General features: G+C 46.5%; 1 protein-coding gene across 2 annotated transcripts in view; it reads left to right on the top strand.

Annotated features, from left to right (window-relative positions):
• PXYLP1 (2-phosphoxylose phosphatase 1) overlaps nt 1–24,528 on the top strand; it is a 79,771-nt gene that overhangs the window by 33,353 nt on the left and 21,890 nt on the right. The window contains exon 2 of one of the 2 annotated variants that reach the window (XM_049867378.1): nt 1,808–1,939. In XM_049867378.1, coding sequence (XP_049723335.1) covers nt 1,861–1,939 — 79 coding nt within the window. In that variant the 5' untranslated portion in view covers nt 1,808–1,860. Of the gene's footprint in view, nt 1–1,807; nt 1,940–2,904; nt 4,842–24,528 lie in introns of those variants that run through there. The other variant, XM_049867379.1, reaches the window with a different exon arrangement.

The following is a 24,528-nucleotide window of genomic DNA, read 5'->3' as shown; positions in this document are numbered from 1 at the left end:
AGAAGTGGTTTTCAAACTCCCCCATAGGCCCTTGGGGAGGGAGTAGGAAGCCCAGGGGTCTCGGGCTCCTACTCCTGCTTGTTTATCCCAGCACTTGTGCTTTTGTCTTTTAACAGCTTTCAAAAAACCAAAACCAAACCCACTTGCCATCAAGCTGATTCTGCCTCATAGTGACCCTATAGGATAGAGTAGAACTGCCCCACAGGGTTTCCAGGACTATAATGTTTATGGAGGCAGACCGCCATATCTTTCTGCCTCAGAGCGGCTGTTCGGTTTGAACCAACAACCTTTCGGTTAGCAGCTATGCACTTAACCATTGTGCACCCAGGGCTGTTTATAACAGCTTTACTGAGCTGTAATTTGCATACCACACAATCGCACCCCAAGTGTATAGTACCATGGCTTTTCATAGGTTTACATAATTGTGCGACCTGCACCTCATCAGCAATTGTGCTTTTTTGTGACTTTGCCTGTTGGGGCTCTGAAGGAGGTTGTATTTGAATGGGGAAAAGATTCTGCTGTGAAAAACAAGTTTGAAATGACTGTTATAATCTGTAGCTTGAGAACCTTTTCTGAAGAGATTTTGTGGTTTCAAGTTCTACTTAAAACCCCCAATGAGAATTAGAATAAACTTGGTATCCAAGATTGCTGGGGTAAAACTTGCAGCAGCCACTCACTATCTTCACAGAAGGGACATTTAGAGCCTCGTTCTGCACTTGTAAAAATTTCTTTTGCAGTGTTCTCATGTGGTTTGGAAGGAGCTCTGGTAGCGCAGTCGTTAAGCACTAGGCTGCTAACCAAAAGGCCAGTGGTTTGAACCCACCAGGTGTTCCATGGGAGAAAGATATGACACTCTGCTTCCATAAAGATTACACCCTTGGAAGCCCTATGAGGCAGTTCTACTCTGTCTTGTAGGGTTGTCGTGAATTGAAATCCACTCTATGGCAATGGGTTTTTGGAATATGGTTTAGGAGTCCCTGAGTGCTGCAGATGGTTAACATGCTTGGCTGCTAATGGAAGGGTTAGAAGTTTGAGTCTACCCAGAGGCATCTTAGAAGAAAGAAAGACCTGATGACCTACTTCGAAAAATCAGCCACTGAAAACCCTGTGGAGCACAGTTCTACTCAAACACACACGGGGTGCCATGATTTGGAGTCACCTTGAGGGCAATTGGAACTGGGATATGGTTTGAGGAAGTTAGAATGGGTGGGGTGGGACTCAGGAAGACCCATGGATACAACTGCGGCTGGTGCCATGGCCCGGGATGAGAGGAGAGGGCTGGTTTGTTTAGGAGCAGGCCCTCTTGTGCAGCCTGGCTGTCCCTAAAGGCATTATTGTGGGACACGTTGGCAGTGATGGATGTTCAGGTTAACGATTAAAATTACAGAAGACCAGGGTCATCGTAGCAAGATTTTCATCAAAAAAAATTTGAAGATTTAAAAGTCGGAGGTCACACCTGGGTGAGCGGGAGCTGATCCATGTAGACATCGTTGCCTGGCACATTGTAAGTGCTCAATAAACTCACTTTACATTTTTCTTTGGAAAGGTCAGGTCTGTAAGATAACCTCATTCCCCGCTGATGGCAGATAAATGAAGCATTCATGAACTGGTTTGCTCTAATTTATGTGGAGGGAGCCTTCTCCATTGGGCTTATGTGGGGCGAAGACTAATCATAGAGTACGCTATTGTTCTCTGGCTTCCCGGCCGGGAGACTATGCTAATTGGATTATTTTCAGTCAACAAACTTGGTTTTCCACCTCAGAACGCACGCACACACGCACGTTTATTGCCTCTGCTTTATTCACAGGGCCTGTTCCTGATTTGAGGTGAAACCATGACAAGAAGATAGAACAAATAATAATGGTTTTCCGTAATCGCTTCTTGCTGCTGCTGGCCCTGGCTGCGCTGCTGGCCTTCCTGAGCCTCAGCCTGCAGTTCTGTGAGTATAACTGGGTCGTGGGAAGGTAGGGGGACTTCATCCTCAAACTGAGAGCCCTGGTGGGTAGGAGAGGGCAGTGCTGGTTCGTTGGCAGAATCCTCGCCTTCCATGCAGGAGACCCCGGTTTGATTCCCGGCCAATGCACATTAAGTGCAGCTACCACCTGTTTGTCAGGGAGGCTTACGTGTTGCTGTGATGCTGAACAGATTTCAGCAGAGCTTATAGACTAAGACAGATTAGGAAGAAAGGCCTGGCTATCTACTTCCAAAAGTCAACCAATGAAAACCCTGTGGATCACAATGGTCTGACCCACACCTATCACGGGGATGGTGCAGGACTAGGCAGCACTTCCTTCCCTAGTGCACGAGTTAAGGGTGACAGTTAACAACGAGTGGGTAGGAAACAAATAAGCCTCAAAGTCTTTGTCTTTTAAATGATCCCATTGCTGTCAGGTTGATTCTGACTCATAGCCACCCAATAGGACAGAGTAGAACTGCTCCATAGGGTTTCCAAGGAGCGCCTGGTGGATTTGAACTGCAAACCTTTTGGTTAGCAGCCTAACTCAACCACTGTGCCACCAGGGCTCCGAGGTTTAAAAAAAAAAAAAGGAGTCTTTTATTATTGTGCTAATGGTGAATGGCTGCAAATAGGAATCCTAAGCCACTGAGTATTTTTCTGGACATGCTCTTTAGGACTTGTGATGTATTTTAGGCTTCCACACAGATTCTTAAACTGTCTAGTTGTTCCCAGGTTCTTAGTTCAGATTCCCGAGGCAAAGACACCCCGTGGCCCAGCTTGTCTCCTGGTGCCAAGCCACACAGGGCAGAGGTGTTTGCCCCGCTGGTTGGCTGCTTGAGGGCTGGGTGTCAATTCTGTGTTCAGTTAGTTGTGAGGCTGCAGTTGTCGGGGCAGGGTGGGGTGGGGTAGGCAGATTAGGTCACATGGTGCCAAACTCCGGCAGTAGGGGCTATGGATGGGAAGTCCCACTCAGGAGGGATGGCTCGGAAGAGCCACGGTGATGACCTCAGTCTACACACCATGCCATCCAGAGCTTTGCTTTTCCTGGGATCCCTGTGCTCAGGCTGTGCTGCAGTCCACGCACCCGACAGCTGCCCAAAGTGGCCATCCTCAGACACAGACCCTGCCCCAGTGCCTACTTGGATGCAGTACTTTGGTCATGGCCCACTGTCTTCCGGCAGCCCCTTTGCTCTCTTGTGGGCCCCTCTTACCTTGAACTCTGTGCCATAGGTAGCTGAGCTGCTTGGTGTTCTCTGCACACATGAGCTATTTTCGCTCTGCACCCAGCTCCAGCACCTCCCTTCCACAACCTCTTCCCCACACCGTTCACTCAGCTCTTGCCTTTTCTCCTCCAGGAAACCTGGGATCCTAACTGGATTTGTGTTTCTTTCTCGTACTCTCAGAATACCCTGGACTTGCTTCCTTCCTTGTGCTAACCAGCGGTATTATAATTTCCAGTTCTTGTGACTTTTTCCCTACAAGACTGTCTGTTCTTTGAGGGCAGTGACCATGTCCTGTTTCCCTCTCTGCCCCAGAAACCAGCACTGCCAAACACATAGTGGGTTTTTCATAAATGTTTGTGAAATGAATTCAAAATTCATTTTGAAAGGCGGTTATTGTTAGTTGGTGTTGAGTTGGCACCTGACTCATGGCGACCTGACTCGTGGCCCCTGACTCACAGCACAGTAGAATGAACTGCCTGGCCCTGGGCCGTCCCGATGGTAAGTTGTGGACTGAAATGTTGTTATCCACAGGGTTGTCACTGGCTGATTTTCAGATGTGGATCGCAAGGCCTTTCTTCCTAGTCTGTCTTAGTCTGGAAGCTCTGCTGAAACCTGTTCAGCATCACTGCAACACGAAAGCCTCCACTGACAGATGAGTAGTAGCTACACGTGAAATATACTGGCCTGGAATCAAACCTGGGTCCCCTGTGTGGGAGGCAAGAATTCTATCGCTGAACCACTGCTGCCCCTTTGAAAGGCAGGCTGACCCTAATTCCCTTTCCTTCTGGTGCTGTCTACTTGAAGCTGAGAAAACTTCATCTATATGAAGAATTGTGTTTCTGCTGTTATGTGGCCTTCCCTCAGTGTCATGGCCTCACCCTGCTGGTTGGGAGACAAGTAGTTGTCATCCATGACCACCCAGGACGGCTCTGTGAGGAGGTGGTATTTCTGTTGCAGTTTGAATGGTGGAAAGACGAGCAGGTAGCTCAGTAAGTAGGGTGTTCTGGTTGTGCTGAGGAACGTAGGAAAAGACTTGGCATTTGGAGGAGGTGGCTTTGAGCAATTTTCCTGACCCCCCTCCAATTTCTGACATATTCCCGTGCATACACCTGGTGCATATGATAGGCTATTCCTGATAGTAAAGAGAATAAGAAATACTCACTCTATCCTTTCAAAATAAGAAGAGATCAAAGAAAGTGGCCTAAGAAGGTTAAAGGCACTCCAGATGGTTAATGAACTGTCAAATATGAGCCCTTTCCAGAAAGCATGTGGGACTCTCAGTAGTTTTCGTTGTTTACAACTTTTCATTAAAAAATTTTCCATCCTTTGGTTGGAGAGGTGGAATGTTTCAGTCACCCCTGATTTTTCTCGTGAGACCTGACAGGTTTTACGTAAGACATGAATGTGGCTTGCTTGTGTTCGCTGCGTTTCTCTTGCATGAGCTGGTTTCCACGTCACTGGGTTGGCCTGTGTGTTTTGCTTATATAACTCTTCTGAAAGTACCTTCTGTTTTAGGAGAGCCAATTTTCAGCCATACTTTTTAAGGGAAATTTTGCAGGGCAAATTAGCCTGGCTGGGTCTGAGCTCTTTATTGTTGGATACGTTGGAGTTCGGAAAGAGACTGAGAGAGATGGACGTTCTTACTGGTCTTCTACTTCTAGGTAAACTGTAACTTTGGAATTTACTCCTTTCTGTGGAATGACTTTTAACTGCTGTATTTGTAGTTGCTTTATGGGTTGCTAATTATTATGGTGTAAGAAACCGGACTAATTCGTGATGCAAAGGTTTACGCTTAAGCAACGCTAACGATTTCAACTTGACCCTATAATTTATGGACTTTTTCTTCATCATTTCTTTTGACTAATTTTTGAATACCAAATTTGAACATATAATTATTTTAGGCAATATATTTGAGACCATCAAATATAACTTGGTTTTCACCAGCTTTAAGTAAATAGTCTGGTTTTATCTGTTTTCTGAAATGATTGGGTGTTTTCTTTTGTCTTGTTGGTAATTTTCTTTTTCTAATGCTTTAAATATGAAAAAGTTATGAGCTGGATTATAAGTCAAAAATCAGGTTGCTTAAAAAGCATTTCTTCATCTTAGTTAAGAAAGTGTATATGTGAACCCAGAGATATTTTATTACATACTTGGTGTGTTTGACATTTTTCTGCACTGAGGGGGTAGTAAAGAAAACATACCGGGAAAATTAAGACACAACTCATAGTTCCCCCCACAAAAAAGTGTTAATTTTAAATGGTATTAGAGACCTGCTGTATGCTAATAGCCCTTAATGAATTGTGCATTCGTATTTTCAAGTCCTGGCTGTTTTTGAATTTCAAAATAGTGATATTCTGAAATTCCTGATACGAGAATTGTCGAAGGGGAACGAGTAAGGCATAAATACCTTTCAACATCTTGCTGAATAACTCAGGAGTAGAAAAATAACTCCTCAAATTGAGGGTTTCTTAAGCGCCACAGGGCAAGATCTTCGGGCTGTGAAGACTTCTGAATGATTAGCTGGGTTTCTACTTTTCTCTGCTCATTTGTAATCATCCACTTGCCAGCATTTCCTTAATGCTTATTTGTGGTCACTTTTGCCATGTTCCAACCAGCATTCCCAAAATGGCGGCGTGAAAAGAACGCAGACTCTGGAATCCACAGCCTTGGGTTTGAATACTAACCCCTTTCTCCACCCTCTTAGCAGCCATGAACACTTGGGCAGGCTTAACCTCCCAGAGTCTCTCTTTCCCCTTCTGTAAAATGGGATTAGCTGGTGATGCTTTGCAAGGTTGATGTGAGGGTGAGGTACTTTGAGGGAAAAACTGCTGGAAGTGTATTCAGTGCTTTTAGTTAAGCAAACCAGTACAGAGTCCCTGCATACGTGCACTGCCATCAGGAGCTCCTGGCATTGCAGAGGCTCCCTTCAGCTATTTGGGAGAAAGCTTTTGAAGTTTATTATATACCTACTTGTTTTAGATCAGGGTAGACTGGCCATTGTTATGGATTGAATTGTGTCCCCCCTGCCCCCACCACCAAATATATGTTGAAGTCCCAACTCCTGTACTTGTAAGGATGACCCTGTTTGGGAATAGGGGTTTCCTTTGTTATGTTAATAAGGCCATACCAGAGTAGTTGGGTCCTAAACCTAATCACTTCTGAGAGGTGTCTTATAAAAAGAACAGAATAGACACAGAGACATGCGGGGAAGACACACTAAGGAATGCTGAAACAGGCTGCCCTGGGGCGGAAGCTCAGGTGCCAATTGGCAGCTTCTGGTGCTCTGGCATAGGTCCCAAAAGAGACACGGAGGGAACACCCAGGGCTACAGACAAGGACGAACCCACGCCTAGAACTGATGCCCTGATTTTAGCCTCCAAAACTGAGAAACAATAAATTCCTATTTTTGAGGCCACCCATTTGTGGCAGTTTTTGTTGCAGCAGCACTAGGTAATTAAGACAGCCATGAAGGGGTCAGTCTACACTGGGCCTATGGCTGCCTCTTGGGCGGGACCCTGATTGACCAGATAGGTTCAGAGTGAGATGTTGAAGGGGGGCAGAAGATTCAGGTCCCCAGGTGGAAGGGGAAAGAGTTGACTTACAGAAGTGAAAACCAGGATTGTCTTCCGTATCTGAAGAGCCATCTGTGCAAGAGGGATCAGACCTGTTCTGCGTGACCCCCGGTGAGCATTTCAGTTAAGCGTAAGGTGGAACTTCCTAAAAGTCAGTGCCATCCAGAGGTGCAGTGGGTGCTGTGTTCTGGTGGTGGTGTGTTCTCCATCCCTGAAATGTGCATGTTCTGAAGGGTTCTATAAAGAATGTACTCTGGGGACTGGAATATTAGTCAGGTTATTAGACCAGATGCCATTTAAAGTCTCTTCAGACTCTGAGGATTTCTGAACTTATCTTTCCTTGTTGCCCTAGTATTATGAGTTTGCACAACTTTGCTCTTCAGCAAACGTTCCTTGAGTTTCTACTCTGTAACAGGCCCTGGGCTGGGAGTTTAATCCCTAAAAAGGGTACAGGGAGCAGACACTTGGGATACAGTGGGTTGTATGCTAGGATGGGTAAGAGGCAGCAGCACAGTGAGGTGGAAGAGAACATGGATTCTGGATGCAGACTAGCTGGATGGCACCTCTGTCCTGCCACTTTCTAGCTATGTGACCTTGGGCCATCAGTGTACTCACTCCATGCCTCAGTTTCTCCATCTGTAAAATGAGAATAATGATAGTTCCTACTTCATAGGGTTGTTAAAGGAATAAATGAGCTAATATTTATAATAACACTTAGAACAATACCTGGCACATAGTAATCACTATTGGTGTTTGTTAAAAAAAAAAAAGTTGCCATCAAGTCAATTCTGACTCATGACAACCCCATGTCTGTCAGAGCAGAACTGTGATCTCCAGGGATTTCAATGGCTGGTTTTTTGTAAGTCAATTGCCAGGGCTTTCTTCCAAGGCATCTCTGGGTGGGCTCAAACCTCCAGCCTTTTGGTTAGCAGCTGAGCATGTTTACCATCTGCACCTCCCTAGGACTGCATGTGTGTTTGTTAAATATAATAAGTTAGAGATAATTTTTGGCAGGATAGTGTGGGAGAATAGGGGACAAGAACCTATACTAACCTGGAGGATCGAGAAAGACATCCCAGAGGAGGTGACATCTGAACTTCATTCTTGAGGGATGAGTAGGAGTTGGCCAAGGAGGAAGCTGGGAAGGGTGTTTCTGGCAGACAGAGTCGGGTGGACAAAGGCAGAAGTGAGGGAGCAGGACCAGGCTAGTCACTGTATGTAGCTGTAAGATTGGAGCATAGGCTGGGGGCCCACATCACAACACCATGTTATATCCTGAAGGTGCAGGGTGCCACTGAGACAGGGGAAGACAGCATCCGATTTGTGTCTCAGAAAGATCACGGTAGTACAGTGTTTGCCACAGTGTGGCCTCCTGGGCACCTTGATCAGAATTATGGGGGGAGCTTGTTAAAATGCATACTCCAAAAAGAAACAAACAAACAAACAAAGCACATTCCTGTGTTCCTCCCCACCTACAGAATCAGAATATTAGTGGGAGTGGGGCCCAGAAACCCACATTTTTAACAAGCTCCCAGGGTGAGTCTAAGGTACTCACAATCTGAAAACTGTCCATCTGGCGGCTGGTGGACGGTGATGCTGGGAAGCATCTGGGGAGCTGTGTTACTGTTGTTGTTGTTGAGTGCTGTCAAGCCCAGAAACCCACATTTTTAACAAGCTCCCAGGGTGAGTCTAAGGTACTCACAATCTGAAAACTGCCCATCTGGCGGCTGGTGGACGGTGATGCTGGGAAGCATCTGGGGAGCTGTGTTACTGTTGTTGTTGTTGAGTGCTGTCAAGCTGATTCCGACTCATAGCAACCCTATATATGACAGAGGAGACCTGCCTTAGAGGGTTTCCTAGGCTATAATCTTTACAGGAGCAAATCGTCAGGTCTTTTCTCCCATGGAGCCCCTGGGTTAGTTGGAACTGCCAGCCTTTCTGTTAGTAGCTGAGTGCTTAACCATTGCACCACCAGGGCTCCCTGTTTTAGGCTGGTGGTGGCTTGGATGAAGGTATTGGCCCTGGAAAGGAAGCAGCAAAGCCAAGAAACATTGGGGGTGATGGGGTGATGCTCTGTAGGTTTTTAGAGCCGACTGGTGGTGGGGCAGGGTGATGAGTGAAAAGTGGGGGTGGGGGAGAAACTCTACCACGATACCTAGGATTCGGGCTTGGGTGGTTCAGTAGATGCTTCATGGATTCATTCGTTTGTATAAATGTCTCATCTCCATCCAGGATAAGCATGCTGAAGGCTGAGGTAAATGCCAAACACATAGGCTGGGAGCAACAAGTAGGCCTGCTGGCTGTCTGGGCTTGGACATGCTCTGTCTGCCAGGAATACCCTTCCCCAGCTTCCTCCTTGGCCAAGGGAGAGCACTCAGAGCAAGAAGCCAAGGGGGACAAGGCCACGATGATAGGAGGAGGCGGGAGTGGAGCGGGAGTAAGAGTGGGCCGAGGGAAGATGATAAGGAAGGGGTATTGGGGCAGTGTTATGTTGGAGGTACCTGAGGGCCCAATGGGTGCAGTATCCTGCCAGAGAGAGGATGGGGGATCAGAAGACTAAGAGAAACCCTGTCAGGAGCCCCTGTTTGGGGCCTTCAGTGCCTTTCTGAGGTTTGCACCAGACTTAGGAAGGACCAGGCCTCCCAAGCCCATGTAGAAGCAGCTCCAGACCGACACCCTCTGCCCTTGTTTTGTTTGGCCCAAGCAGTGTTTTTACATTTTTATTTACCAGTGTTTAAACAAAACTAGGCAATTTCACATAAATTCACAGCCCCTCTTTAAAAAGGCAGATTCTCCAGCCACCTGAGGCCCATGTCCCCCTTGCAGGGACAGTTGCTGGGGCCCAGCAGCTGAGGAGGGGCTTTCCTCTTTAGGGGGAGTGTACACACTCCTTTTTGCCCCAGTCCCCACCACTCCCTATTTTATTACGTCCTTACCTTCTAAGGCCCCCGAGTGTGCTGTATGGGGCAGATAGAGGGAAAAGGGGAGAGGGCCAAAGATGAACTCATGGGCTGGCAGAGGAAAAGAGGCCGTGAAGGAAACAGAACAGCAGCAGCCAGAGAGGTGGGACCTGGGGAGGCAGGTCACCTGCCTGAGCCTCTCAGCTGGGCAGCTCGGAGCCCCAGCACAACTAGGTGTGTGTGTGTGTCAGTGGTTTCTCTGGCACCTTCCTTGCCACCTACAGCCCCCACCCTCCTCCTTTTTTATGTGCTGCTTTGGATCTGATGTTTGTTGGGAAAAGGAATAACCCTACTTGGTAGAAATTTAAAATAAAATGGCCCCAGAGTAGGGAAGTGAGGAAGCCATGAAAGGTGCCTGGGTGTTGTAACACTTGCTTTAGTTATTCAGAGACCCTCGTTCTTCAGCCTGTGCTTCGTCTTTGTAGTGGGCTGTTAGCATGTGCTATTTCAATGCTTTATGGAAACCCTGAAGGTTTCTGGTTGATGGTGGCAGTAATTTTGCTGAGACACAGAATTTGGGTAATAACAGCTGAGAGCGAGCACCTCAGCTGCTGAGCAAGCCCGGTCCTCTCGCCCAGCCAGGGGGCCTCATCAGTCTCTACTGCCTGTTCTGCGGACAGCTCATGGAGAAAGTCCCGTGTGTGTCAATTTGGGGATTCGTGAAAATCTTGGTGTGTTTTCCTGGCAAAGGTTTGGGGATACAATCCTTACAGTATCACGAGTCTAATGGGTTCTATTGTAAAAGCCACAGTAAGGGTCTCTATGGGTTTTTATTTTTGTGTGTGTTGGAGGCAAAAAAAGAGATTGAGAATGACGGTTATGTCATAAAAGGTCATGTCATAAAATTCCCTCGTCATCACTATCACTAAAGTTTTTTTTTTTTTTTTGATTGTGGTAAATAATACCTGCAACAAGATGTTATTTGCCATTTCTAAAATCTTCACATTTACAGTTCAGCGACATTAATTATGTATGTTGTATTGTTCAACTGTCACCATTAACCATTCCCATTAACCATTAAATTTAGTTTTTTTTTTTTTAAACTGTTGATCCTTCTTTCGAAGATTTATTTTCTGTTTGATTGGTTTCTGGGAGTTTTAATTTTGCTTTTTCTCTGAATTCTTTATGTCCAACAAGCACATAGAGTTAAATTATCCGTGACTGAAAAAAAAAAAAAAAATCTGTAAGTGAGTGACAGAATTAAGGCTGACAAACCAGCTCTCATCACAGCTTCTTCAGCTCGTGCTGCTTTTGCATTGAGGGAGGTGAGGGTATTATGTAGCGGGTTCTTCCCAAGATGGAAATATGACGTATGTGGGCCATTCTTAGTTCTTCTAGGATGGAGAAAGTGGCATTGTTTTTTTTTCTCTCTCTCTGTGTCTGTCTCTTGTCTCTTTTTAGTTTCTGGTCTTAGAGAGTTCGTTGCAGCATTGTTTACAATAGGAAAAAAAGGGGGAGGCTGCTCTAACTGTCCCGCGGTAAACACTCCTGCAGCCGTTACTTAATGGTTATATAAAAAACAAAAACGAAACCAGTTGCCATCGAGCTGATTCCGACTCATGGTGACCCCATGTGTGTCAGAGTAGAACTGTCCTCCATAGCGATTACACAGGCCTGTGTTGATTTGACTTGGAAGGTTCTCTGTAATGTATTAAATAAAAGTGCGTGGTATAGTCCTGCTTTTATGTAGGAATATATATTTGTGTGCGTTGAGTCAGCAGTATTAATAAGAAAGGGGAATCTGTCATTTTACAGACAAGGAAACTATCAGGACTAGTTAGTAAAAATAGAAAGTGTTAGTAAAAATAGCAAATTCAGGAGAATATTTATAGGTCACTAAGACTGTAGAAGAGATAGACAAAATAGGAGAGGAAATGGTAGGCTGTGTACGTTGATGTAGCCACTGAAGGGAGCTGACCCAGACAGAGTTTGCTCCAACGAAGCTGACCAGCCAAGGCCCCACACCCTGTTGTCTTGGCAGTTCGGCTCCTGCCCGTGGTTGAAGACACTAAAATGAGACAGTCCACCTTCAAATGCTGTAACTGGTAGTCAGAGGGGGAGCCGTGTGATCTTGATAGCGGCTCCTCTACCTGGAAGGAAGGATGGCTGAGGTGAAGCAGACAAGAGTTGACTCCGACTCATAGTGACCCTACAGGACAGAGTAGAACTGTCCCATAGGGTTTCCAGTCACTGGCTGGTGATTCAAACTGCCAGCCTTTTGGTTAACAGCCATAACTTTTAATCACTGCGCCACCAGGGCTCCAATGAGAGATCAGGAGGACAGAATTTGAGCCCTGGTGGCACCGTGGTTAAGCGTTTGCCTGTTAACCACAAGGTCAGAGGTTCAAACCCACCAGCAGGAGAAAGATGTAAGAGTCTGCTTCCATAAAGATTACAGCCTCAGAAACCCTATAGGGCAGTTTGGCTCTGGCCTATAGGATCACTATGAGTTGGAATTGACTCCTCAACAATGAGATAAGAGAGTAACGTGCTTACTGCTAACCAAATCCACCCAGAGGTGCCCCAGAAGATAGGCCTGGCAATCTACTACTGAAAGGTCACAGCTGTTGAAAACGCAATAGAGCAGGTCTGCAGTTCTACTCTTACACACTTGGGGTCATCATGACTCAGAATTGATTCATGGCAACTGGTTCGGTTTGTTTGTCTGGTTAGGAGAGGGTAAAGTTAAGTGCACACCAAAGGAACTGCCTCATTAATGAAGAAAGCAGTCGCCTCAGCGCAGACTCCCCTGCCTTAATGTGACCCTGTAGAGCCGGCTGTCCAGGGGTGGGGAGGACAGGGAGTCGGCTGAGACACACACCCCTCTCTGTGAGTTGGATCAGTCTCCAGCGTCACCTCCTGCCTCTCCCTGCCTCCATCTTTTCCCTCTGTCATCTGGGGAACTGGGACTCCTCTAGCGAGAGGTCTGCTTCCTGTGGGACCTGGGTCCTAGCCACATCTCTCCCTCTCCCTAGCCCAGATATTTACCAGAGGAAGGATGGCTTTGGTTTACAACTGTCCACATACCTGAGGGTATAGCCCTTCCCTCAGGCACATCCTTACCTTCCTGGAGGTGGCTTCCCCAAGGATCCCCTACCCTGTACATAGAGGCAGGTGATCCACCTACCTTGCTGGACAGTTGGTTGGTGGCCTCCATGGAGTGCAGACCTTGAGATGCGGGAAGCTTCTTTATTCCTCATGGAGAAGGGTGGTTAAGTCTCTCGGGCCACAGTGACTCCTTGCCACCATTCCCAGCCGGGCAGGGACAGGCACAGGTTTAGTCTCTGGCAGGGCATTCAGCTCCACATAGGGAGACAGGCGAGGAGCGGTAGACTCTACAGTGTTCATTGTGGGTTTCTCTGGGTAGTAGGATTATGGGTGACTTTCACTTTCTTTTTACACCTTACCGTTGACTTTTAGGATGAATGTGTATTTTCATGAAGTTTAAGGATCTCTTTTCATGTGAAAAAAGAAAATTCGTTCAAAATCTTTTCTCGGGTGTGTTGAAATTGAAAATCTGTTTCTAGGTAAATTGGATTTTTGACCTGACTCCAGGGGTTTCTGCATTGTCCAGGCAGGGCTTTTGGGGTCCTGTGAAATCAAATTCAAAAGACTGTGTATGTGATCATTTTGCAGGGGCGAGGATCAATAGCTTCTATCAGAGTCTCAAAGGCAGAGGGGGAGGTGTGGACCCAGGACCCAAAATGGTTAGGAATGAGGTCTGGCATAACTCTTTTTCAGGGCCAGTCCTGAGTGGGATGGCTCTTATTTTTAGTTTCCATCATGAGTTGGGAACTGGGCTCGCATCATCTAGTTCCGAGAATCCTGTTAGGTTGAGGCAGGGTACCAGCGGCCCCTAGAGGAGCGGGGGTGGGGAGGGGGCGGTTTTCTGACCTCTGGGAGGCTGCCCTGGGGCTGAAGCTCAGGTGCTGGTGGGCACCTCCCGGTGGTCTGCCCAGGTCCCAGTAGAGGTGTGGAGGGTGAGGGCGGAGGGGGGATAGGCGCTCTTGCTCAGCTAGAGCAAGGAGCTCTGGCCTCATAGGAGTCACTGAGTCCCGAGCCCTAAGCTGTGAGCCCCTCCTGCTATGGCTTCTGGCTCCTTGAATTTGGCCAAACTCATCACAGATACAAACAGCACTTAATAGATTCTTACCTAATGTGGTTCGCCCTGAAACAATATTAGATGAAGATAGCTGCTGTTGAGTCAAGTCCTACTCATGGTGACCTTATGTACAAGAGAACAAAATATTTCCTGATCCTGTGTTATCCTCAAGATGGCCAGCATGTTCAACTCCATTGCTGCAGCTATTGTACCCATCCATCTCACCAAGAATCTCTCTCACCCTTGCTGGCCCTCTGCTTCGTCAAATATAATGTCCTTTTCCAGCGACTGATCCCTCTTGATGACATGCTCAAAGCAAGCAAGTCAGATTAATGTTCTGGTTGTGATCCATAAGGTTTTCGTTAGCTAATTTTTGGAAGTAGATTGCCAGACTTTTCTTCCTAAGTCTGTCTTAGTCTGGAAACTCCACTGAAACCTGTCCACCAGGGGTGACCATGCTGGTATTTGAAGTACTGGTAGCATAGCTTCCAGCGTCATAGCAACAGGCAAGCCACCACAGTACAAAAAACTGACATATGGGTGGGGGAGTCAAATTAAGAATAAGGAAAACTCAAAGACTTCTAACAACAAACTCTGGAGAGAGGAAGTACCCGATTGGACATCATTAAGGCAAATACTGCTTTGTTCTATATTAGAGTGTTTTGTATAATGCACGTACAGTTCTGTCTGTTTTATAGAACTTGTAGTGTGACCGCCTTATTTAATGATGAAAACTTTGTAGTCGTAGGGGGAAAGAAAAATAAAAGAGAAAGGTTGGTGTGTGCATGGCCCAAAGTGGATAGATTGAAAAGAGAAAAGTGGATTCAGTTGTTTGATAAATCTTGTCTATGCAAAGCCAAGTACCTGAAAGTATACAAATGTGGCCTTGGCTTTTCACATTTCGTCTGGATGTTTCCTAAGTTGCTAAGCATGATTCCTACCCCCTGCTTCTAAGAGCAAATGATCTAAGGCAAGAAACAGAACTGGGGGCTCTGGTATTGTGGTCCTGGTTTACGTTTGGTAATTACACACCCTTGTTATGGTCAGTACAAGGTAGAGACAGCATTGGGCATTTGAGATAATTTAGTGGGTTGAGGAGCACTGAGGGAATTGTGGGAATTGCCTATTAGAAAGCAAGTCATTATTCCTTGGCAGATCAGTGAAGAAGATGGAAGTCAAGAGCCTTTTGGATTATTGGGAGGAGCGAGTTAGAGAAATTAGGGGAGGGGCTGGGGGTGTTTTCAGTTATGAGAAGGCACCATCTTGGATAAGTTCAGTGCATTTCAGGGAGTCAGAAAAAGACGGCTAGAATTGAGAGGAGAAATAGATGGCTCTCCTGTGCTTCTGTGCGATGCATGGGCTCAGAGGGTCAGCATCCTTTCCTAATCTCTATTTCAAAGAAGTACCTCTTAAGAGATAGGAAGAATCACATGATGGGGACGGATGTAGAAATGGCACTTCTTCATCTCTTACCACACTCTGGCACTGGACAGTGCTTTACAGGTGACACCTCAGGTTGCCCTCATCCTCATCACAAGCCTGATGTCAGTATCATCATCTTCATTTCACAGATGAAGGAAATGAGGCTTAGAGAGGAAAGATACTTGCCCAAGGCCACAGACTAGGAAGTAGCAGGGCCAAGACTTGGCTTCCTCCTGTGTTCAAAGCCGTGGACAACTGTGGCAGCAGGGGTGACTGAGGAGAGACATCAGTGGTCCTGGAGGAGAGGAGCCCCGAGGAAGAGGTGACTGTAGTCCTGTAAGGAGGTGACCAGTGCAGGGCTGAGGTCTTGACAAGGGTAAGGCAGGCCCTGGAGCCAGGAAGGTCAAAAGCAGATGGCAGGTCCCACTTTTGGAGAGTGGCTTCTGGGGTCTTAAACGCTAGCAAATGGCCATCTAAGATGCATCAATGGGTCTCAACCCACCTGGAGCAAAGGAGAATGAAGTGCACCAAAGACACAAGGTTATTATGAGCCCAAGAGACAGAAAGGACCACATAAACCAGAGACTGCATCGGCCTGAGGCCAGAAGAGCTAGACAGTAATCTAGCTACAACCGATGACTGCCCTAACAGGGAGCGTAACAGAGAGCCCCTGAGAGAGCAGGAGAGCAGTGGGATGCAGACCCCAAATTCTTGTAAAGAGACCAGACTTAATGGTCTGACTGAAACTAGAAGGACCTCAGAGGTTATGGTCCCCAGACCTTCTGTTAGCCCAAGACAGGAACTATTCCCAAATCCAACTCTTCAGACAGGGATTGGACTGGACTAAGGGATAGAAAATGATACTGGCGAAGAATGAGCTTCTTGTGCAAGTAGACACATGAGACTATGTAGGCAGCTCCTGTCTGGAGGGGAGATGAGAGGGCAGAGGGGGTCAGAAGCTGGCTGAATGGACATGGAAAGAGAGAGTGGAGGGAAGGAGTGTGTTGTCTCATTAGAGGGAGAGCAATTAGGAGTATATAGCAAGGTGTGTATACATTTTTGTATGAGAGACTGACTTGATTTGTAAACTTTCACTTAGAGCACAATAATAATAATAAAAAAAAAAGCAGATGGTGGGGCTGGACCTTGGCCCCAGGAGTCTCCATGCTAGTGCAGTGGGTGGTGTGACTCTTCGGGCAGCTGAGCCTCTGCAGTGGAGACAGAGTTGAGCCCATACATTAATGCGCATCATGCTCACATTCATTGGAACACCTGTGGGTGCCTGCTAAACCAGTTGCCATGGCAACCCCATCTGTTTCAGAGTAGAACTGTGCGCCATAGGGTTTTCAATGGCTGATTTTTCAGAAGTAGATCACCAAGCCTTTTTTCCCAGGTACTTCTGGGTGGACTTGAACCACCAATCTTCTGGTTAGTAGCCAAGTGTTTAACTATTTGCACCACCCAGGGACTCCATGGGTGCCTGATACCTAACTGTAACCTGCCAGGGTGTCTCTGTAATCAGTTGAAAACCCAACCACACAAGGTTGGTGGGTTCAGAAGTTGCCTGATTCCCACTACAAATGGGTATGGGGAAGCTTCTCTTTTCTAGAAAGGGCCGTTACTGGCACAGCTGGCTAGAGGCAGGTCCTCATCCTAGGACCAGGCAGTGTGGCAAGGACAGGGTCCTATAGGAGCAGCTTGACACCCCCCACCAGGCCACAGAGTTGTTATGGGGGATTATGGGGCTGTCCCCAAAGAAGGAAGGGGGGGACAATGAGGTGGTCCAGCAATGGGGGCACTCCACAGTGCTCTGTCGAAGTCAGTTTTGAAGTACAGTGTGAGGGGCTTGCATAAGTAGCTTCTTAAGGTGGAAGAAGGCTGATCTGTAGGCAGATTTTTGTCCTCTGTGCTGAACCAGGGCCTCAATATGGGAGATGGCTGGAGACCATGGTGTTGGCTTGGCACCCTGGAGGAAAGACCTGTCTTTGTGCAAGTCAAGGTGACTCCCAAGGAATGAGCTGGCAGCAGCAGACACCTGGCTCTATCATTACCTGCTGACCCTGTGGTTGAGTTTATGGCAGTAGCTAAGCTGACCTGAGGCCCAAGGCCAGACAGAGGCTTGTGGCCTGGGAACTTGTGTTCTGAAGCTATGTTCTGACCTTGACTCGGGACTCGTTCCCTCCTTCCTCAATTCTGTGGGGACTATCAATAGAATAAACAAAAATGAACATAATCAAATCATCATTAGATGAGATATCTCCCTGTAGACATGTTCATAGTGTTGACTGTGAGCCACTCACATCCCAAGATTTGTTGATAAGGCCATATTTGGCTGGGGACAGTTACTGACCACTCGCGTGGCGGCTTCCCAGTATTTCCTTTATATCTAACTCTTCACTGTACCACTCCACACCTGCACACCCCAAACCAAAGGCCAAGGAGTGAGGAGGCACCGCAACTGAGCCCATTTTCCCCTTAAGGTCCATATGCTTCCTGTTCCCCTTTTCTTATTTAGTATCTGACCACCCTCCGCAATTGGGTGGAGCTCCATGAGGGCAGAGACCTTGTCTGTTTGAATCTGTGTTGAGTCCCCAGCAGATGCTCAATAAATTCCGGATGGCTGGACAGACAGATGCAGAAACAACAGGCTTGGGAGATTAACGGACCTGAGCTTGCAGGCTGTGGGACCTCAGGCAAGTCCCTCAAGCTGCCTCAGACTAAGGCTATCGCCTGGCCAATGGTTACTCTTCCTATGATGAGGTCCAGAGCTAGAAAAAACAGAGAAGGCCAGTCTGGCTCATAGCCTAGTCAAAGCGACTGGGATGTTTGCTGATGGTGCATTTGAATTCGTCCTCTGTGCGTTAGAGGGCGGGGAGGGGGTCTGCCTGGAAAAATGTCTGGCTACTTTATGCTAAGAAGTTTACTGGTTGCTCTTAAGAGCCAGGAGGGCCAAGGAGATGCTTTAGAGGTAATGTTCCTGCTGCTTCTTTGAAATTGAGACCCCGTTAGTGTCCTTTTACATAAGAGGGTTATAGATGTACAGACAGGAAGAAGGTGATTGTAGATGAGGTGAATGGGGAAAGTAGCCGTAAATGAAAGACTCATTTCCACTAGTGGCTTATAGAAACCTTGGCGATCCCACCACTGACAGGCTGTCATGGAGAGATTGCACAGCCATTGGTACAGAGTTAGTTAATTGTCAACAAAGGACGTCTCTGACTCTGTGATTCATGTTGGTAATGGTGGCACAGTGACCTCCCAGCACTTACCTAGAGTCATGGGTTTTTTCCACCTACAGAGTGAAACTCATTATCCTTCTGCCTGCCCACTGTTCCTTCTGATGCCTTCATGGTCCCTTTGGCCTGATGATATCGGCTTGGGGTCACCAGAGCTCCTAATGGTCCCACAGGCAGCAGGAAGAGCTGGGAACTGCTTTCCCCAGCAAGGCTTGCTCTTTGGCCTGTTTTGTACAGACAGGCAAGGCAAGCCCAGAGCTGCACAGCGAGTCACATCAGCCGGGGCGGAGGCAGCCCAGCCAGGGCCGACTGCTACAGGTGCCTTCTCGGCCGACCTCTCAGGGGGCTCCCTGCGTGTCAGCCCTGGGGGGCAGACTGGACCAGACCTCAGAGGGGACCTAAAGCATCTCCTCAGCCTGCTTGCTGGGTCCAGTCTGCCATGTTCCCTGTGCTGCCTCCCCTTTCTCCTTCTCCATATAGCCACTGTCTTTTTTGTTATAAATGTTTTATTGAATTTTTGGTGGAAGTTTAAATGGCAAACTTGGTTCCCATTGAACAATTTCTATACGTAGTGTTCAATGACATTTGGTTACATTTTCCACATTGTATCAACAGTCTCCATATTTTCATTCTGGTGGCTCTGCTTCCATTAATCTAGCTTCCCTGCCTCCCTGACCTTCTCATCAATGCCTTAGGGTACATGTTGACTCTCTGGCCTGATATAGATGATTTTTTTTTAATTATTAAAAAGGAACACAGGACTCACAGGTGATATTGTTTATTTTATGAGCCAATCTGTTATTTAGCTGAAAGGTGACCTCCGGGAGTAGTTTCAGCCCAGACTTTAAAGGGTGTCTCAGGGCGATAGTCTCAGGGGTTCCTCTAGTCTCTAACAGTCGAGTAGGCCTTTTTATAAAAAAAATAAAGAATTAGAGTTTTGCTCTGCAGTTGGACCACCTCCATTTTTAGCCTTTCAGGCTCAGCTTGGCTGTCTTCTCTAGAAAGCTGGCCTCAGATGCTCTATCCTCCAGGCTGGGTAGGTCAGCCCTCTCTCTCAGTGGTCCCACATGGAGATTCACTGAGACACATTTCATCAAAAGCATGGAGCACAGAGCATAGCTCGGAGTACCCTTAAGTTCAGCAGCATTGATGGAGGACTTGCCATGTGCCCAGAGTCCCTGGGTGATACAAACAGTTAACATACTTCGCTCCTAACTGAACAGTTGAAGACTCAAGGCCACCCAGAGGTGCCTCAAAAGAAAGGCCTGGCCACCTACTTCGAAAAAACCAGCCATTGAAAACCCCATGGAGCACAGTTTTACTCTGACACACATGGGGTCACCATGAGTAGGAATTGGCTCAGCAGCAACTTTTTTTTTTTTGCCTTGTGCTGGTTGCAGAGGGGATATAAACATGAAAAAGGCATAGCCTTGGCCCTTTGGATGTCTGGGGTGGTGGATTGACAAAGTGTGCACGCCCCTGCTTGCAAGTACTTTGGTATGAGCCGTGACGGCAGCAGGAACTGGGTGGCACACAGTAGAGGACCATCAGACAGCCTGGAGATTCAGGGTGGGCTTCCTGGAGGAGGTGACCCCTGCATCTGTTATGGAGTTTGCCAGCTTTGGGGGAGCAGAGATGGAGTGAAAATAGAGCTGCAAGCAAAGGAAGGAACATGGGTGAGAATCATCCTGTGGGGTAGGGGTAGCTGTGAGCAATCCAGAACTATGAGAACCCAATGGAGGAGGGGGTGCAGAGTGCTAGGGAAATGGAGCTGGGGGAGACACCTCGCCCCATATCTTCTTTGCATCAGAACCTCCCCTTAATGTCTAGTATCTGGAGGACCCCTCGAAGGGCCCCATGTGGACTGGCACTGCCTCCTGGTGACTCAGGGAGGCACACGTAGTACAGGGCCATGTCAACCGCCTGAACTAGTGGACGTGGCTGGCAGGCCCAGAGGCCAGAGGGAGCGCAGATAAAATCATGCTGGGTGGAAGGTTGCCTTCTGGTTATCACCCGATCTTTGTGGCTTTCAAACCACTGCTTCCTTGAGTCTTGGGTGGATGATTTGGATCCAGCATCCACAGTTCCCAGCGGCAGCCCCAGAAGGCTGCTACAGGCATGAGGACTCCAGGGTGCCCAGAGGCCATGCCCTTGTGTCCCTGTGTCATTCATATTACTGTGCCTTCTTACCTTCACCTCTCTCTGGCCCAGACTTAGAGGGAATGTGCCCATAGGCATAGCCAAGGGGCTTGAGTTAGGCAAGCTTTCATAAAACAGCAAAGTTAAGGACTGAGATGTGCACCGCAGGGCCTGGGTCATAAAGGTGCTGCCTTAGGATACCTGCTTTTCCTTACCCGGTGCTCTGGGGTTGTTGTCAGGTGCCGTCAAGTCAATTCTGACCCCATGTGACAGAGTAGAACAGCCCCATAGGGCTTTCTAGGCTTGTAATCTTGACAGGAGCAGATTGCCGGTCTTTCTCCTGCTGCACTGCTGGGTGAGTTCCAACAACCAACCTTTCTTTAGCAGCCGAGCACTTAACCATTGTGCCACTAATCCCCCAACAGTAAGTAGCTCCTGACTCCTGAGTTCTGGCCCCTTCCAGCTGCTGGGAAAAAATGTCTCTAGGAGCAACTAAAGGGCTAATTTTGAGTTGGTACAAGGCCAGCTCAATAGCTCTCTCTGCTTGTTAATAATGTTAATTGTCAAAACGAGACTAAAGGGGCACACCAGCCCAGGGGCAAGGACTAGAAGGCAGAAGGGGGCGGGAAGGCTGGTAATAGGAAACCCAAGGTCCAGAAGGGAGAGTATTGACATGTCATGGGGTTGTTAACCAATGTCATGAAACAGTATGTGTGCTAGTTTGTTCTGTAAACCTTCATCTAAAGTACAGTTTAAAAAAATAAATAGAAAATAATGTTTACTATAAAAAAATGTATATTTAGACGTTATAAAAATGCGTATATTTCTATACATATGGAATATATGTAACGTGATTTTTGTAAATATATGTGTGTATATATGTATAAAAGTAGATATAAAACAATATAAACATTTATAGAAAAACAAGTAAAAATTCTTCACACCTCATTCTCCCTGTTCCCCAGAGAAAACCGCTGCTATTGTGTATTTACATAATAAACAAATGCTTACATATTCATAGGTTTATAGTTTCTTTTTTCTTTACACAAAGATTATATAAATAACCTGTGTGCGATTTAGTCATTTATCTTGTATTCTTTTCTTTTTTTTTTTTTTTTTAACTGTGGCAGAATATTCCACAGTATAGATGGAACACTCTTCTGCTAATGATGGACATTTAGGTTATTTGCTGTTTTTGTTAATGCAGACATCAGTGCAGTGAATCTCTTTGGGCAGCTTCGTGCACGAGGACTGGTATCTTTATAGAATTGATTCCAAGACACAGAATACTGAGATTAAGGGCTAATTCAAATATAACGTTTTTAAAAAGAGTATTTTATTGTGTTTTCCATACAAGTTTACACAGCAGTTTAGGTTCCCATTCGACATTTTCCATACAAGTTGTTCAGTGACATTGGTTCATTTTTCACCAAGCCTGAGTAGTCTCATTATTTCCATCCTGGTTGTTCCATTTCCATTTTTCAGGTTTCCCTGCCCCTTTTATTCTCATCTTTGTTTTAAACTAATTGTTGATTGCTTGGTCTCATACAGGTGATTTTTTTTAATGGTCACAGTACTTACAGGTGATAGTCATTACTTTTTTAAGCCAATTTGTTATTTAGCTACAAAGTGACCTGAGAGGTTAGTTTAGGTTCCTGGTTTGAAGGGTATCTCAGGGCACTAGTCTCAAGGAGGCCTCCAGTCTCAACTCGTCCAGTAGGTCTTTTTTTTTTTAATTAGGAATTTGAGGTTCTGTCACATAGAATATTTTGACGGCTGCTGCCAACTACTCCTTTTGAAGAGTCATTTTGATTTCTGGTCACACCTCCAGCATATGGAAGTTGTCAGGCTTCTCATGTTCTCGCTCATGGTGGATGTAATCATTAAAACCTGTGTCTCCAGTCTGACGGGGGAACATCTTATCCCATCGTGGTTATTTTGTGTTTAAGTAGGAATAAAGTTGCGCATCTTTTCATGTGTTTATTGGCTGTTGGTATTTATTTTTATGCCTTTAGTTTGCTGATATCCTTTACTGATTTCTCCATTGTATGAGCTCTTATGTACCTTAGCTGTTAATCATTTTTTATGTATGTTACAAATTTCTTTCTGTCAGTGTATCGCTTGTCTTTTACCTTTGCTTATGGTGTCTTTTGACCCAAATATTTATGTAGAAGAATTGGTCAATTATGCAGGTATTAGGGAATTTAAATTGATTTAGACTGGTGGTTGGGCCTGTTTTAGTGATTATTCAGATTTATGTATATATATTATTGTGATTAATAAACCTTTTAGAAGTTAAATCACTTCATGGGCACACATTTCCGTGTTTTCCCTCAATCAGGGGCTGTTAAAAGTACAGCTGCTCTTGTGTAGGGAGTCCTAGATAATCTGGGATGCTGGAAAGAGGTTCCCCATGTGTGGAAAGATTAGAGACCACTGATCCAGAAGATGGACTTACGTCTGCTGTGAATAATCAATACCAACTGCTGTTGAATCGATTCTGACTTACAAGGACCCCACATGTGTCAGAGTAGAACCGTGCTCCGTAGGGTTTTCAATGACTGTTTTTTCAGAAGTAAATCACCAGGCCTTTCTTGCAAGGCTCCTCTGGGTGGACTCAAACCTCCAAACTTGCAGTTAGCCATTGAGTGTGTTAACCATTTGTACCACCCAGGAACTCCATAAAAAATTGATAAGATGCATTAATCAGGAATTTTTTGGCTGAAATTAGCTGAAACGCAACTCCAACTAGCTTAAGCAAGAGGAGAACTTTCTCAACTGACATAACCGGGAAATCTAAGAAAGGTTCTGGCTCTGGCCACATCTCCCACTCTTTGTCTCTCTGATTAGCTCTCTTCTTTTGTTGGTCTCCCTCGTCACTACTTAGCATCATTCTTTTCTACCACACACAGAGGGTATCCACAGAGGGACAGATGGGTGGGACAGCCCCAAGTCTTCATTGTTACAGATAGACATCCAGAAAAAACACCCTTTTCTAGTGTCTGTGTGCCACATCTCTCAAGGAAAAGGAGGCCAGTTGCCCCATCACTATGGCCCTATTCTTCACTGACAATAGTCACACATAGGCCCACCCCAGCCAGGGGTCAGGGGGCACTGTGACTGACAGTTCAACCAGAACCGCATGGAGAGTCAGAGGGACAGTTCACCAACAGGAAGAAGGGTGCTAGGTGTCTCCAAAACAGACTGCAGGACCCACACGTGACACCCAGAAGACTGGTGGGGAAGGCTGGCCTGGAGGCAGAGGAGTGAACGGGAGATGAGACCCCATCCACCACAGACTCCTTAGGCAGCTGCCCTCACCTCTCCCAGGGTCCTTGGCTTTCTGTGAAGTAGTCTCATGGTTAGTGAGGATGCCTGTGATTGGGCTGTGGGGGCCACAAAGTACAAAGCAGATACCATTAAATAAGTCAGACACCTACTTCTAGCATTTAGTAAGTGCCCAGTATGGGTGATTGTCCTTATTTATTAATAGAATTCAAAGGGTCTCCCTCATGGAGGGAGAGAATCAGGTCGTAAGAAGTGAGCTTTTAAGTGCTTACTTTAACCACCTTGAGCAAGGCCCCATTCTCTGGGATGCTCCTGCAGTGTTGTGTAGATAGTTACAGACAGTTATTGATGAGGAGAGGGTGATGATATTAAGAAAGAGGCAGGACTCAGTGGGGCTCAAGGAACAGGTTATGAATAAAAACGAACCCATTGCCATCAAGCTGGTTCTGATATTGGCGGCCCCATGTGTTAGAGAGTAGAGCTGGGCTCCATAGGGTTTTCTTGGCTATAATCTTTACGGAAGCAGATCACTAGGCCTCTCTTCCATAGCATCACTGGGTGGGTTCAAACCACCAACTTTTAGGTTAGTCAATCACAAACCTCTTGTGCCCCCCAGGGACCCCACTACA

The sequence above is a fragment of the Elephas maximus genome, chromosome 23 (assembly GCF_024166365.1).
Source record: "Elephas maximus indicus isolate mEleMax1 chromosome 23, mEleMax1 primary haplotype, whole genome shotgun sequence".
In the NCBI taxonomy this organism is placed as follows: Eukaryota; Metazoa; Chordata; class Mammalia; order Proboscidea; family Elephantidae; genus Elephas; species Elephas maximus.
Note: the sequence above shows the minus strand (reverse complement) of the source record. Positions and strands in the feature narration are given on the sequence as shown.